A 13,789-nucleotide genomic window follows, 5' to 3' on the forward strand; every position below is an offset into this window, starting at 1 on the left:
AATGACTGAATAGTGTAACGTGATGGTCTGGCACAACTACAACATATCCACTGCTGCTGAAAACAAATTACCATTTGATACTCTACTTCATCCATGGGGTGTGCCAGTTTAGTTTGGTACCTATAGTCCACACCGAAAATGGTATCAGTGACCATGACGCGGCTGTGGCAACAATGATTACTCAACTACAAAGGACAAGTAAAACAAGAAGAAAGATATATATGTACAGACAACTAGATAAAAAATCAGTAGCGTCATCTCTCAATGGAGAACATGAAACTTTCAGCACAAGGCAAGAGCATGTAGAGGAACTGTGGCTCAAGTTTAAAACAATAGTTGACCATGCACTGGACAGATATATCCCCAGTAGAACAGTTCATAATGGGAGGGAACTTCCATTGTATATAGTCACTCTAAAGAAACTTCTAAAGAAACATAGACTACTGCATATTATGTGTAAAACAAACCACAGGACTATAGATAGAGAGATGCTGAACGGAACGTGTTTGGCTCTCAAGAGAACAATGTGTGACGCCTTCAGCGACTACTGATGAAGAATATTGTCAACTGATCTTTCACAAAACCCAAAGAAATATTTGTCATATGTAAAGGATGTTAATGGCACCAACATTTGTTTCCAATTCCTAGCAAAAGAAACAGGAACCGAAATTGAGGGTAGCAAAGCAAAGGCTGAAATGCTTAACTCCATTTTCAAATGTTCCTTTACACAAGAAAACCCAGAAAATTGCCCAAATTTAATCTTCATTAAGCAGGGATGGCTAGAGGACAAATGTAAGGATGTAGAGGCGCATATCACTTGGGATAAGATAGATACTGCAGAAAGGTACAAGGAGTATATAGAGGATCTATACAAGGACGATGTTCATGAGGACAATGTTATGGAAATGGAAGAGAATGTAGATGAAGATGAAATAGGAGATATGATACTGCGTGAAGAGTTTGACAGAGCACTGAATGACCTAAGTCGAAACAAGGCCATGGGGGTAGACAACATTCTATTAGAACTACTGTCAGCCTTGGGAGAGCCAGGCCTAACAAAACTATACCATCTAGTGAGCAAGATGTATGAGATAGGCGAAATACCCTCAGACTTCAAGAAGGAATTCCAATCCCAAAGAAAGCAGGTGTTGACAGATGTGCAAATTACCGAACAATCAGCTTAATAAGCCACAGCTGCAAAATACTAACGCAAATTCTTTACAGACAGGGGTCAAATACAGAGAGCAAAAGGCTATTTACAGTGTGTACAGAAACCAGATGTCAGTTATAAGAGTTGAGGGGCACAAAAGGGAAGCAGTGGTTGGGAAGAGAGTGAGACAGGGTTGTAGCCTATCCCCGATGTTATTCAATCTGTAAATTGAGAAAGCAGTAAAGGAAACAAAAGAAAAATTTGGAGTAGGAAATAGAAACTTTGAGGTTCACCGATGACAATGTAATTCTGTCAGAGACAGCAAAGGACCTGAAAGAGCACCTGAATGGAATGGACAGTGTCTTGAAAGGAGGATATAATATGAACATCAACAAAAGCAAAACGAGGATAATGGAATATAGTCTAATTAAATCGGGTGATGCTGTGGGAATTAGATTAGGAAATGAGGCACTTAAAGTAGTAAATGAGTTGATGATGGTCGAAGTAGAGAGGATATAAAATGTAGACTGGCAATGGCAAGGAAAGCGTTTCTGAAGAAGAAAAGTTTGTTAACATCAAGTATATATTCAAGTGTCAGGAGGTCGTTTCTGAAAGTATTTGTAGGGAGTGTAGCCATGTATGGAAGTGAAATGTGGACGATAAATAGTTTAGACAAGAAGAGAATAGAAGCTTTCGAAATGTGGTGCTACAGAAGAATGCTGAAGATTAGATGGGTAGATCACATAACTAATGAGGAGGTATTGAATAGAATTGGAGAGAAGAGAAATTTGTGGCACAACTTCACCAGAAGAAGGGATCTGTTGGTAGGGCATATTCTGAGGCATCAAGGGATCACCAATTTAGTTTTGGAGGGCAGCGTGGAGGGTAAAATTCGTAGAGGGAGACCAAGAGATGAATACACTAAACAGATTCAGAAGGATGTAGGTTGCAGTAGGTACTGGGAGATGAAGAAGCTTGCACAGGATAGAGTAGCATGGAGAGCTGCATCAAACCAGTCTCTGGACTGAAGACCACAACAACAAAAACAACAACAACAACAACAACCACTGGAAAGATGAGTGAAATATGTATTAGTGTCAGTGGTGTTGAGAAACAGGTGAAATTGTTAAAATTGAACAAACCTCCATGGCCCAATGGAGATTCTCCACTGAATTCGCTGCTGTGACTATGTAGACTTTCCCAGCATATCAACAGATCAAATTCTTCTCTGGTCTTCAGCCGGATCAAACTGTCATCTGCACACAATATTTTCGCAGGCCACCTGGCCACCATAATCAGGTGTAAAAACCTAAGCCACTCTTGCCACTAACTGATTCAGACCAATGATGGTGGCAAGGTGGACTGTGGAAATATTGAGTGTAGATGAAGTTTGATCCACTTGAAGGTCCAACAAGAATTTAATTTGCAGTTGAGTTAGCCCCTCTCCACTGCTGACTGCTGTTCACCAGTGAAGAAGGCTGGATTCTGCACACCAATATCAGAACTGGATGTCCACTGAGTGGCAAAAGGTGGCCTTTTCAGATGAATCACGTTTCTATCGGACAGATGGTCACTGGCGTGAACAGCGTGAGATCAGAAAGCAAAACCCTGCAACAATTATTGGAAGGGTCCAGGCCAGAGAACGGAGCATTGTGGTCTGGGGTCAACATTTTAGTGGCATTCCCTAGATGATCTCATCATTTTGAAGATGGACCAACACAAGTATGCATGTACCCTTGGGAGCCAACCCCCCCCCCCCCCCCCCTCTTGCAGTTTGGTTTTCCTCGGCAACAAGGCATCTACCAGCAGAACCCTGCAATGTGTCCAAAGATCACCAGATTGATTTTACTGTTCTCTCCTGGCCACAAAACTCACCAGATTTAAACTCAATTGAGGATCTGTGAGACCACCTCACACCATGGATCCTCAATTGAGAAACCTAGGCAGCTGGCCACAACACTGGAGTCAGCATGGCTCCATATACCTGTTGGTACCTTCCAGAACATCAATGACACACTTCCTGCACATCTTGCAGTGGTCTTTACTGCATAAGATGGTTAATCAGGCTCTTGACAGGTGGTCACATTAATGTGACTGGACAGTGTACCTGGATGTAACTGTTAGTGGGGATAAGAAGTAAAATTATCAAAATGGATCAGTCATAGAAAAATCAGGTGACAGACCTCAGTTTGTTGGTATGATACTGAAAAAATGCAGTCATTCTAATAAGGAGGTTTCTATCAGTCAGTCCATTCTTGTTACTATTTTCAAACGTGAGATATGAACCTGATTGTTTGGTAATATGACACCTTTCCATGCACGCTTACTTTGGTATTGGGGCTATTACATTTGGATAAAAAGAAATATTTGATTTGAATCAACAGCTTTGACCAGTGACATAGGATACAGACTATAATGTGATATCAGTAATGATGTTCTGAAATGGGCTAAGCTACAGAGCAGTCTGTCTACACAACCAGGTTATTTTAGTTTCATATTTCTTCCTTTGCCAACTGACAACGAAAGAGTGAACGTATGCACCAAAAGGTGACATCGCAGCAACCATTAACATTGTGTCAGTGATCAAAGCTGACAACTTGTACCGAAAATTCCTCTTGCTCCATTATATTCTTCTTGCAGTCTAATGATATGTCCCCTGTCTGATCTACCCTACAACGAGCATATACATGGGTTACACTACATATTGTAATTAAGAGGATGTGGCAAATAGAATAATGCAGAGAGGGTACTGCGTGGCCAAAGTTAATACAATTTGCTTGCTACTGAAAGAAGAGCCTGTTGCCAATTACTGTGGCCACAAAAAGCATTACAGTGCGCTACCTGCAGCTGACCACAAAGTAAATCTGTGCCGCTTAGCAGTGTGGTTTTGTTTAAGACTTTTTAGTGTTTCTATATACCAGGTGGGACAGTTTTGTCATGGTTGGTTCCCCCCAATAACCTCTCATAGAATTTTGATTTACGTAGGTCCTTCACAGTTTTGTCAAATTCCTCTCACTGTCTCACATTTATTTCCCATCATCCACTTCCTCTTCCCTGTCTTTCCTTGGTGGGTTGGAAGATGATAGATCCTTATCAGCTGGCACAGGCAGAATGCCTGCTGAAACTATATCATAATTCACCTACGTCACACTCTTTTATTGTATGAGGCACGTTATTGAACGATAAAAATTTGACCCTACACGGGCAAGGCAATTCACAATGCACGTACTTGAAGGAGAAGGGGCTACATATATACAAGGTGAACCAGAACTCCACTGACATACTTTCACAAGTTTTCAGGGATACCTTCTAGGTATTTTTGTATGAGGGATCCATAATCTCAAGTGGTTCATTTCAGAGTAATGTATTTATAATTTATTTTGTTTGCTACCAGAATCAGCCTTGTTTCTGTAAAAACATGTTCACAACAGAGAAGAAGCCATAACATACAATAACTAAAATGCACAACACAAAACTCAAGACTAATGCAACAACCCCTCCCACAAAAGTGCCGTGACACGTATGCTGTCTATGTGGGAACAGCTCGGTATAGTGTCAGTGGCCCACTCCTCCTTTGTCTTTCGTGAACCAGTATACAAGGCTCATATCAGTCAACTCATCAACAGCAAATTTTTCCATAGTATTGCTGTGTAGCACTGTTGACACACAGCTAACACTGCCTGAAAACATTACCCTAGACGTAACTGAGTAGTAACAAATGGAAACTTTACTAGCACTCGTTAAATGATAGAAATTAAATTACTTCTTCGGAACTCCGGCTGTTTTCCACATTTTTCGCATTTTTAACAACACAAGAAACACAATGAGACACGACGCAGAAGTGTGTCAGCCAAATATAGGAGATATTTATATACTGCGCAATGAGATATTGCCATTTTTGGTGAGTCATGAATCAAATAAACAGATTGCGCGAGAACATACCGGCAGACGAATGTGTTGAACACTATGGGCTTCGTTACCCAAAATTTGTGTTTCGCTAAAAGGAATACCGGAAATCATGCTCAGCGCAGGGTATCTGTAACTACATTATAGACACAATCAAATGCTAGTTTCGACACCGAACAGGGACTTCACTTAAATAACATGACATATAGGAAGAACGTAAGTCATGCAGCAATAACGCTAAGTTTATTGATGATCGTGATGCTTGTGTACAATTATTCAGTCTTAAATCACAGACCAATCGTCAAACTTAACAAATTTCTCAATGATACATTCAACGTCAGGGGAATGTTTTGAAATCTGACAGGAACACCGTACACATGCATCACCCACACTTCTCCACAATGTCCTTTTTTTCTTTACAGAAAAAAGGTCGATGAGGCCCTTGACAAGCTTACAGTATTTTAACCACTGTATATAATTGTAGCTCTTGAGTACATCAACATTTGATCACATTACCATAGAGCTCAGTTCCAGATACTGCTCCTGGTGGATTCATAACGCTGTTCTGATGTAAACATTGTTCATAACAGGTAAAACACTGATGCAACGCTCGTTCCAATGCATTGAGTACTGGCATAACAACAAAGATGGCTGCCGGAGCAGTGTGGAAAGTGTTTGCGTCTATTCAAACTAATATCTGCTTTTTGAAACCGAGGTAAGCTACTGTCATAGTGCTTTAAGTAGAAATGACTACTACAATCTTAAATTGAAAGAAGGAGATAATTATAGGAAATGTCATTGTTAATATTTGTACTTTACATTCATAAACTACGTACGCAAATATTGGACAGTAACCGGTAACAATATTAAGACTTTACAGTAAATATTCATATTTGTTTCAGTTTCGATAGCATTATTACTCAGAGCAGGGGAAAGAGGCTCAAATGCCGTCCACGCTTAAGATACCCGACGTGGTTTGTCAAGAAGGAAAGAAGTGTAAGTAAAATATTCTCAAGTGTTGCCGTATTAAAATAAATTTCCATACTTCTGCCTGTGGACAGTTCGAGCCAGTATTATTGAAATGGCTACAGAAATGTGTTAGTTTTGAAATTTGCGATATTCTCAGTTTTTTGCCTTCATTAATAAATGTATTACAGTCATTTAAAAAACTAAAAATAATTATGTTGTGACCCACAAGCGTTGGGTGTTGCCTACCATCAAATTTTGTGACGAAGAATATTCACAAATAGAAGAATTTAAACGAGTGTACTGTGATGCACTTAGCCTAATGGCACCGAATAATTTGACATAGTGTGGTTTAAATACTAAAATCAAAACACATCATATTTATTGTAGTAATGAGCACTTTCTCTGTCCAAGCAGTCTTGAAAGGACCAGCAATAACGCCCTACTTCAGTGTCATCCTCAGCCGATGGTCCTCACTGGATGCGGATAGTGAGGCATGTGGTCAGCACACCTCCCAGCCATTGTCAGTTTTCATGACCAGGACCCACACAAGGGCTGAGTGCATCCTGCTTACTAACAGCAAATAGCAGTCCCGGATGGTCACCCATCACCGTGCTAACCAAAGCCAACAGTCTCATGTACCTTCAGTGATCTGATGGGAACTGATATTTCCACTGTGGCAAGACCATTGGCATTGAGCACTTTGATGCTTTGTAAATGGAAATGTACAGCAGCCAAGTAACAGTAAGGCTTGTAACCTGACCCCACAATCTACTGTTACTGTGTTTTTCTCAGGATTGTTTTAGATCTTTTATAAAATGTATTTATGCATTGCCACCACAAATAATAAATGATGTGCCAAAGAATGTGGAACTATTAGTATAGGACAGAAACTATAAAGATATTTTTGTATAATGGTAATTGAATGCAGCTGAGAAGTAAATACTGGAACTATTGATTGAGTTACAGTTGATCTGTACTGTAGCCTGAGGTCTAGGTCAGATTGAAAGATGGTAATTTGGTTTTGAGGTAGCGTAGCCAACTAATTTCTCATGTCATACGTACATCAAAAATTGCAAAATTAGTACTGCATCTGTTAGTGTAAATCATGCTTTTACCTATACTATCCACCCGTTACGAAATTGATACAAACCCTCCCATCTATGCCACATCTCATAAAAGGTATAAAATATTTTGTACCAAGTATAAAATAATATATTCGATTATCACAGTCATTTAATTAGTCACACAATGTTATGTTTTCCACAAATATAAAATCCTATTCAGTTTACTAAGATAAATATGCTTCAGTGACTTTAAATCGATTATCTTACATTCAGTGTGAGAATGGTAGTCTCACGAATTCAGAAATTATTTTGAAAGTTATGTGCCAGGTATGGTTCTCCCTACTTACTTAGAACTATGTGACAAAAAAAGGAGTACCAGGCAGCTTTCAAGAAGACAATTTTTGGAATCATTGTAATTATGATTCATACTAATAGAATATATAAATGTAATGATGTTGATTTCACCCAGACTTCTGTCCACAGATTTGCACAGAAAACTGTTGAAGAGATTACTTACAAGAACTAATTCAGGCAAAAATAAAACCTAACTAAATATGGAGACTGCGTCGGCTGCTGTCGACATTACTATCAAAACCGCGAGAGAGAATGGCTGGCTAGGCAGATTTAATCTATCTTATTTCAGGGATAATATGCGTACCAATTCCCACCTCATGTCGCTGCCTAGTAAAGCCAGTATAAGTTGGGGTGAGCCGGGATGAGTTATGAGGACAGGTAGGGGCACACGCGGAATAACCGAGGAAGACGCAATCAAAATACCTAGCGGGCACAACCCTCTAACAACCAAGGATGACACAGTCAAAATGCCTAGCGGGCAAAACCCTCTAACAACTGAGGACGAAGCTGTCACATACCAGGAGCAATTTTGGGTGTCGTAATAACAAATTCTCACTGGTATGATTTTTACCCCTCCCCCCATGAACCATGGACCTTGCCGTTGGTGGGGAGGCTTGTGTTCCTCAGCGATACAGATGGCCGTACCGTAGGTACAACCACAACGGAGGGGTATCTGTTGAGAGGCCAGACAAACGTGTGGTTCCTGAAGAGGGGCAGCAGCCTTTTCAGTAGTTGCAAGGGCAACAGTCTGGATGATTGACTGATCTGGCTTTGTAACAATAACCAAAATGGCATTGCTGTGCTGGTACTGCGAACGGCTGAAAGCAAGGGGAAACTACGGCCGTAATTTTTCCCGAGGGCATGCAGCTTTACTGTATGATTAAATGATGATGGCGTCCTCTTGGGTAAAATACTCCGGAGGTAAAATAGTCCCCCATTCGGATCTCCGGGCGGGGACTACTAAAGAGGATGTCGTTATCAGGAGAAAGAAAACTGGCGTCCTATGGATCGGAGCGTGGAATGTCAGATCTCTTAATCGGGCAGGTAGATTAGAAAATTTAAAAAGGGAAATGGATAGGTTAAAGTTAGATACAGTGGGAATTAGTTAAGTTCGGTGGCAGGAGGAACAAGACTTCTGGTCAGGTGACTACAGGGTTATAAACACAAAGTCAAATAGGGGCAATGCAGGAGTAGGTTTAATAATGAATAGGAAAATAGGAAAGCGGGTAAGCTTCTACAAACAGCATAGTGAACGCATTATTGTGGCCAAGATAGACACGAAGCCCACGCCTACTACAGTAGTACAAGTTTATATGCCAACTAGCTCTGCAGATGACAAAGAAATTGAAGAAATGTATGATGATATAAAAGAAATTATTCAGATAGTGAAGGGAGACGAAAATTTGATAGTCATGGGTGACTGGAATTCGAGTGTAGGAAAAGGGAGAGAAGGAAACGTAGCAGGTGAATATGGATTGGGGCTAAGAAATGAAAGAGGAAGCCGCCTAGTAGAATTTTGCACAGAGCACAACTTAATTATAGCTAACACTTGGTTTAAGAATCATGATAGAAGGTTGTATACATGGAAGAACCCTGGAGATACTAAAAGGTATCAGATAGATTATATAATGGTAAGACAGAGATTTAGGAACCAGGTTTTAAATTGTAAGACATTTCCAGGGGCAGATGTGGACTCTGACCACAATCTATTGGTTATGACCTGTAGATTAAAACTGAAGAAACTGCAAAAAGGTGGGAATTTAAGGAGATGGGACCTGGATAAACTGAAAGAACCAGAGGTTGTACAGAGTTTTAGGGAGAGCATAAGGGAACAATTGACAGGAATGGGGGAAAGAAATACAGTAGAAGAAGAATGGGTAGCTTTGAGGGATGAAGTAGTGAAGGCAGCAGAGGATCAAGTAGGTAAAAAGACCAGGGCTCTTAGAAATCCTTGGGTAACAGAAGAAATATTGAATTTAATTGATGAAAGGAGAAAATATAAAAATGCAGTAAATGAAGCAGGCAAAAAGGAATACAAACGTCTGAAAAATGAGATCGACAGGAAGTGCAAAATGGCTAAGCAGGGATGGCTAGAGGACAAATGTAAGGATGTAGAGGCTTATTTCACTATGGGTAAGATAGATGCTGCCTACAGGAAAATTAAAGAGACCTTTGGAGATAAGAGAACCACTTGTATGAACATCAAGAGCTCAGATGGAAACCCAGTTCTAAGCAAAGAAGGGAAAGCAGAAAGGTGGAAGGAGTATATAGAGGGTCTATACAAGGGCGATGTATTTGAGGACAGTATTATGGAAATGGAATAGGATGTAGATGAAGATGAAATGGGAAATATGATACTGCTTGAAGAGTTTGACAGAGCACTGAAAGCCCTGAGTCGAAACAAGGCCCCCGGAGTAGACAACATTCCATTGGAACTACTGACGGCCTTGGGAGAGCCAGTCCTGACAAAACTCTACCATCTGGTGAGCAACATGTATGAGACAGGCGAAATACCCTCAGACTTCAAGAAGAATGTAATAATTCCAATCCCAAAGAAAGCAGGTGTTGACAGATGTGAAAATTACCGAACAATCAGTTTAATAAGTCACAGCTGCAAAATACTAACACGAATTCTTTACAGACGAATGGAAAAACTAGTAGAAGCCGACCTCGGGGAAGATCAGTTTGGATTCCGTAGAAATACTGGAACACGTGAGGCAATACTGACCTTACGACTTATCTTAGAAGAAAGATTAAGGAAAGGCAAACCTACATTTCTAGCATTTGTAGACTTAGAGAAAGCTTTTGACAATGTTGATTGGAATACTCTCTTTCAAATTCTAAAGTTGGCAGGGGTAAAATACAGGGAGCGAAAGGCTATTTACAATTTGTACAGAAACCAGATGGCAGTTATAAGAGTCGAGGGACATGAAAGGGAAGCAGTGGTTGGGAAGGGAGTAAGACAGGGTTGTAGCCTCTCCCCGATGTTATTCAATCTGTATATCGAGCAAGCAGTAAAGGAAACAAAAGAAAAATTCGGAGTAGGTATTAAAATCCATGGAGAAGAAATAAAAACCTTGAGGTTTGCCAATGACATTGTAATTCTGTCAGAGACAAAAAGGACCTGGAAGTGCAGTTGAATGGAATGGACAGTGTCTTGAAAGGAGGATACAAGATGAACATCAACAAAAGCAAAACGAGGATAATGGAATGTAGTCAAATTAAGTCGGGTGATGCTGAGGGAATTAGATTAGGAAATGAGACACTTAAAGTAGTAAAGCAGTTTTGCTATTTGGGGAGCAAAATAACTGATGATGGTCGAAGTAGAGAGGGTATAAAATGTAGACTGGCAATGGCAAGGAAAGCGTTTTTGAAGAAGAGGAATTTGTTAACATCGAGTATAGATTTAAGTGTCAGGAAGTCATTTCTGAAAGTATTTGTATGGAGTGTAGCCATGTATGGAAGTGAAACATGGACGGTAAATAGTTTGGACAAGAAGAGAATAGAAGCTTTCAAAATGTGGTGCTACAGAAGAATGCTGAAGATTAGATGGGTAGATCACATAACTAATGAGGAAGTATTGAATAGGATTGGGGAGAAGAGAAGTTTGTGGCACAATTTGACCAGAAGAAGGGATCGGTTAGTAGGACATGTTCTGAGGCATCAAGGGATCACCAATTTAGTATTGGAGGGCAGCGTGGAGGGTAAAAATCGTAGGGGGAGACCAAGAGATGAATACACTAAGCAGATTCAGAAGGATGTAGGTTGCAGTAGGTATTGGGAGATGAAGAAGCTTGCACAGGATAGAGTAGCATGGAGAGCTGCATCAAACCAGTCTCAGGACTGAAGACTACAACAACAACAACAACAACATGATTTTTACCAGTACCTCTAAGTGTGGGATGATAGAATAGTTTAAGAGTTTGTGGGAATTCAGTGCAGGAAAATTATTACAGAAGAAACACTGAAAACAACTCAGGAACCAACGGTCATCACTCCGCCCATTAACACAGAACGTTAACGTCCCTCGGAGGTAGATGACTCCGCCCAGATCCCATGGATCTGATATTAACTTCACTTGAACACTGCAGACCAGTACTTCTCTTTACATTTCTTTGGACATTTTTCCCATTGCAAAACAATCACCACTTCTTTATTCAATACCATGTTAGGTAAATTTATTCTATATTCTACTCTATCCTGGATAAGTTTGACTTCTCTCTAGAATTCTATGCTCTTCCTGGTATCAGTAAATTTGGAAGAAGCCATAGGCGATGCATTCCCAGATGTTGTTCTCTCAGTGGCTTTCCAATCTATAATTTCCTCTACTTGCTCCTACAGACTATTTATATTTATGATGTCTGAGTTTGCTAGTTTTTCTTTGAAGTTTCTTTTTACATTATCTACTTTTTTATTAATGCCTGTAATTTGCAATTGGATTATTGGCATTAACTTATCTTGCTTGTCGACACACTCGTTTAAAGTATGCAACCCCTGCTTTACAGCATCAAACTTAACATTACATATATTTTCAAATGATCCTAACTTTTCATTAATTTGGGATTCGACCATGTTACATTTTTCCTCAATATCAATTTCTAATTTCTTTGTCAAACCCTGGATTTAGTCATTCTGTTTCTGATTAAAGTCAGTGAACAGTTGATTTACTTGGAGGTTTAAAGAGTTAGTTACCTCATTCTTTAATTGTAATTTCAAATCCTCTACCTTATTATTTAATTCATCAAATTCAGTCTTTAAAGCCCCCATGTGTTTGCATAAACCACCAAATTCTTTGCTTTGTGATTCTACTTTGGCATTTAGCAAATTTAATTGAGAATTTACAGAGCCTAGTTCTTTCTTTAGAGTTTCATTCTGAGCATTAGAAGTTTCTTTTAGTTCCTTTCTTAAAGCCGCTGAATCTGTGCTCTGTGCATCTAATTTACCATTTTAAGCTTTGATTAGGTATACTAATTCAAACCAATCTGACACCTCCTTACTCACTTTCATTTGCTATGGCTGGTTCTGTAGTTTCTCCAACTAACTGTGTGTTTTCCATGGTTTTCCCAATTTTAGATCTAGTAAGCATTTTAAAACAATAATTCTAAGTATAATAAATACACAAATACAGTGTATTGAACAGTTTCTTCAACTTTATACTCAAACAATTATTGTTTTATGCTCAGCCAGCGTAGAGGTTTGGGCTGCGTCGGTGGGTGAGTGTGTGTGGAATCAGCACTGGTGAACAGCAACTGGTGTCGGTGTCATCGGTTGCTGGTTTCCGCGTTGGCGTTGGCGCAATGTAGAATCAGCACCGGCGAACAGCAACTGGTGTGGGTGGCGTCAGTTGTTGGTTTCCGCATCAGTGGCGCTGCGATGTGTGTGAGAGCTGTATACTGCCCACACTGGATCTTCTTATTTGAGTTATTCTCATCGTATCTCTTCTTAGTCTGGTATGTCAAGGTCTTCTTTCTGTTCTTTTACTGTTATTACTTCCTTACGTCTTTCCCCTTGCCGCATTCACAAATTTTCGTATTCGTTTGATTTCTGGGCTAAACCAAGTTTCTCGTAACTGTTTTCTCGTCTTGTTATCCTTGGTTGTTATGGCAACATGCAACATCCACTTTTCTCATTTTCGTCTCTAATTCCTGTTTTTTCGGGTCCTTTTTCACCGGTCGCCACGTTCTAACACTTTAGATGACAAGAAGTGATGTGGAGCTGGTTTGCTAACTTCCCACCTCTCTCCCATAGGTTGTCTTACTTAGTATGCATAGCCGATCTTCTCTGGATAGCCGACCATTTCAATCTCCAAAAACTTCTCGGAAGAATAATGCTGGTTAAGGGAATTTATCACTCTCTCTCTCTCTCTACTTCTGAAATAATGTCATACTTGAAGAATACCTTTAGTTCAGTCATGGTATATTTAAACTTCCAAAAAAAACCAAATTCACCACTTCTCATATAAATATTCGAACTCATGCGAGTCAACCAAGTCATCAAACATTAGTCTCTATTAGGATACATTTACAACAGGGGTTAGTTTAATAACCACCAGATAATATGACCATGTCTTGCTTCTAGCAAGTACAACACATGAATTACATAAAAGTCTAATCTCATTTCTTCATTTGTTCTTAACAGTCGTCACAGTTACTAAACCAGCAAAGAATAGCACAGGCTCTTCTCTACACATACACTGAAACTATATGGATCGTACAGCAGGTACTCGTCGGTCGCCGTTCGGCCGCCACGTCCACATTTTGCTCGTGACTGTTTTTAGACCTGCACACACAAACATACAATGCGCAGTAGGTCAGATTCTATACTTCTATTTAAAATATCGTGGGTT

At 39.8% G+C, this 13,789-nt stretch overlaps 2 protein-coding genes across 3 annotated transcripts in view; one reads left to right on the forward strand and one right to left on the reverse strand.

Moving 5' to 3' along the window:
- Window positions 1-5,697, reverse strand: part of LOC126191580 (zinc finger protein 239-like) — a 319,091-nt gene extending 313,394 nt beyond the window's left edge. Inside the window, exon 1 of one of the 2 annotated variants that reach the window (XM_049932511.1) lies at window positions 5,573-5,697. In XM_049932511.1, coding sequence (XP_049788468.1) covers window positions 5,573-5,693 — 121 coding nt within the window. In that variant the 5' untranslated portion in view covers window positions 5,694-5,697. Of the gene's footprint in view, window positions 1-5,092; window positions 5,215-5,572 lie in introns of those variants that run through there. The other variant, XM_049932513.1, reaches the window with a different exon arrangement.
- LOC126191581 (39S ribosomal protein L3, mitochondrial) overlaps window positions 5,473-13,789 on the forward strand; it is a 78,632-nt gene continuing 70,315 nt past the window's right edge. Inside the window, exons 1-2 of the mRNA XM_049932514.1 lie at window positions 5,473-5,771; window positions 5,959-6,052. Of these exons, the coding sequence (XP_049788471.1) occupies window positions 5,704-5,771; window positions 5,959-6,052 (162 nt within the window). The 5' untranslated portion in view covers window positions 5,473-5,703. The remainder of the gene's footprint in view (window positions 5,772-5,958; window positions 6,053-13,789) is intronic.

Source organism: Schistocerca cancellata, chromosome 6 (assembly GCF_023864275.1).
Source record: "Schistocerca cancellata isolate TAMUIC-IGC-003103 chromosome 6, iqSchCanc2.1, whole genome shotgun sequence".
In the NCBI taxonomy this organism is placed as follows: Eukaryota; Metazoa; Arthropoda; class Insecta; order Orthoptera; family Acrididae; genus Schistocerca; species Schistocerca cancellata.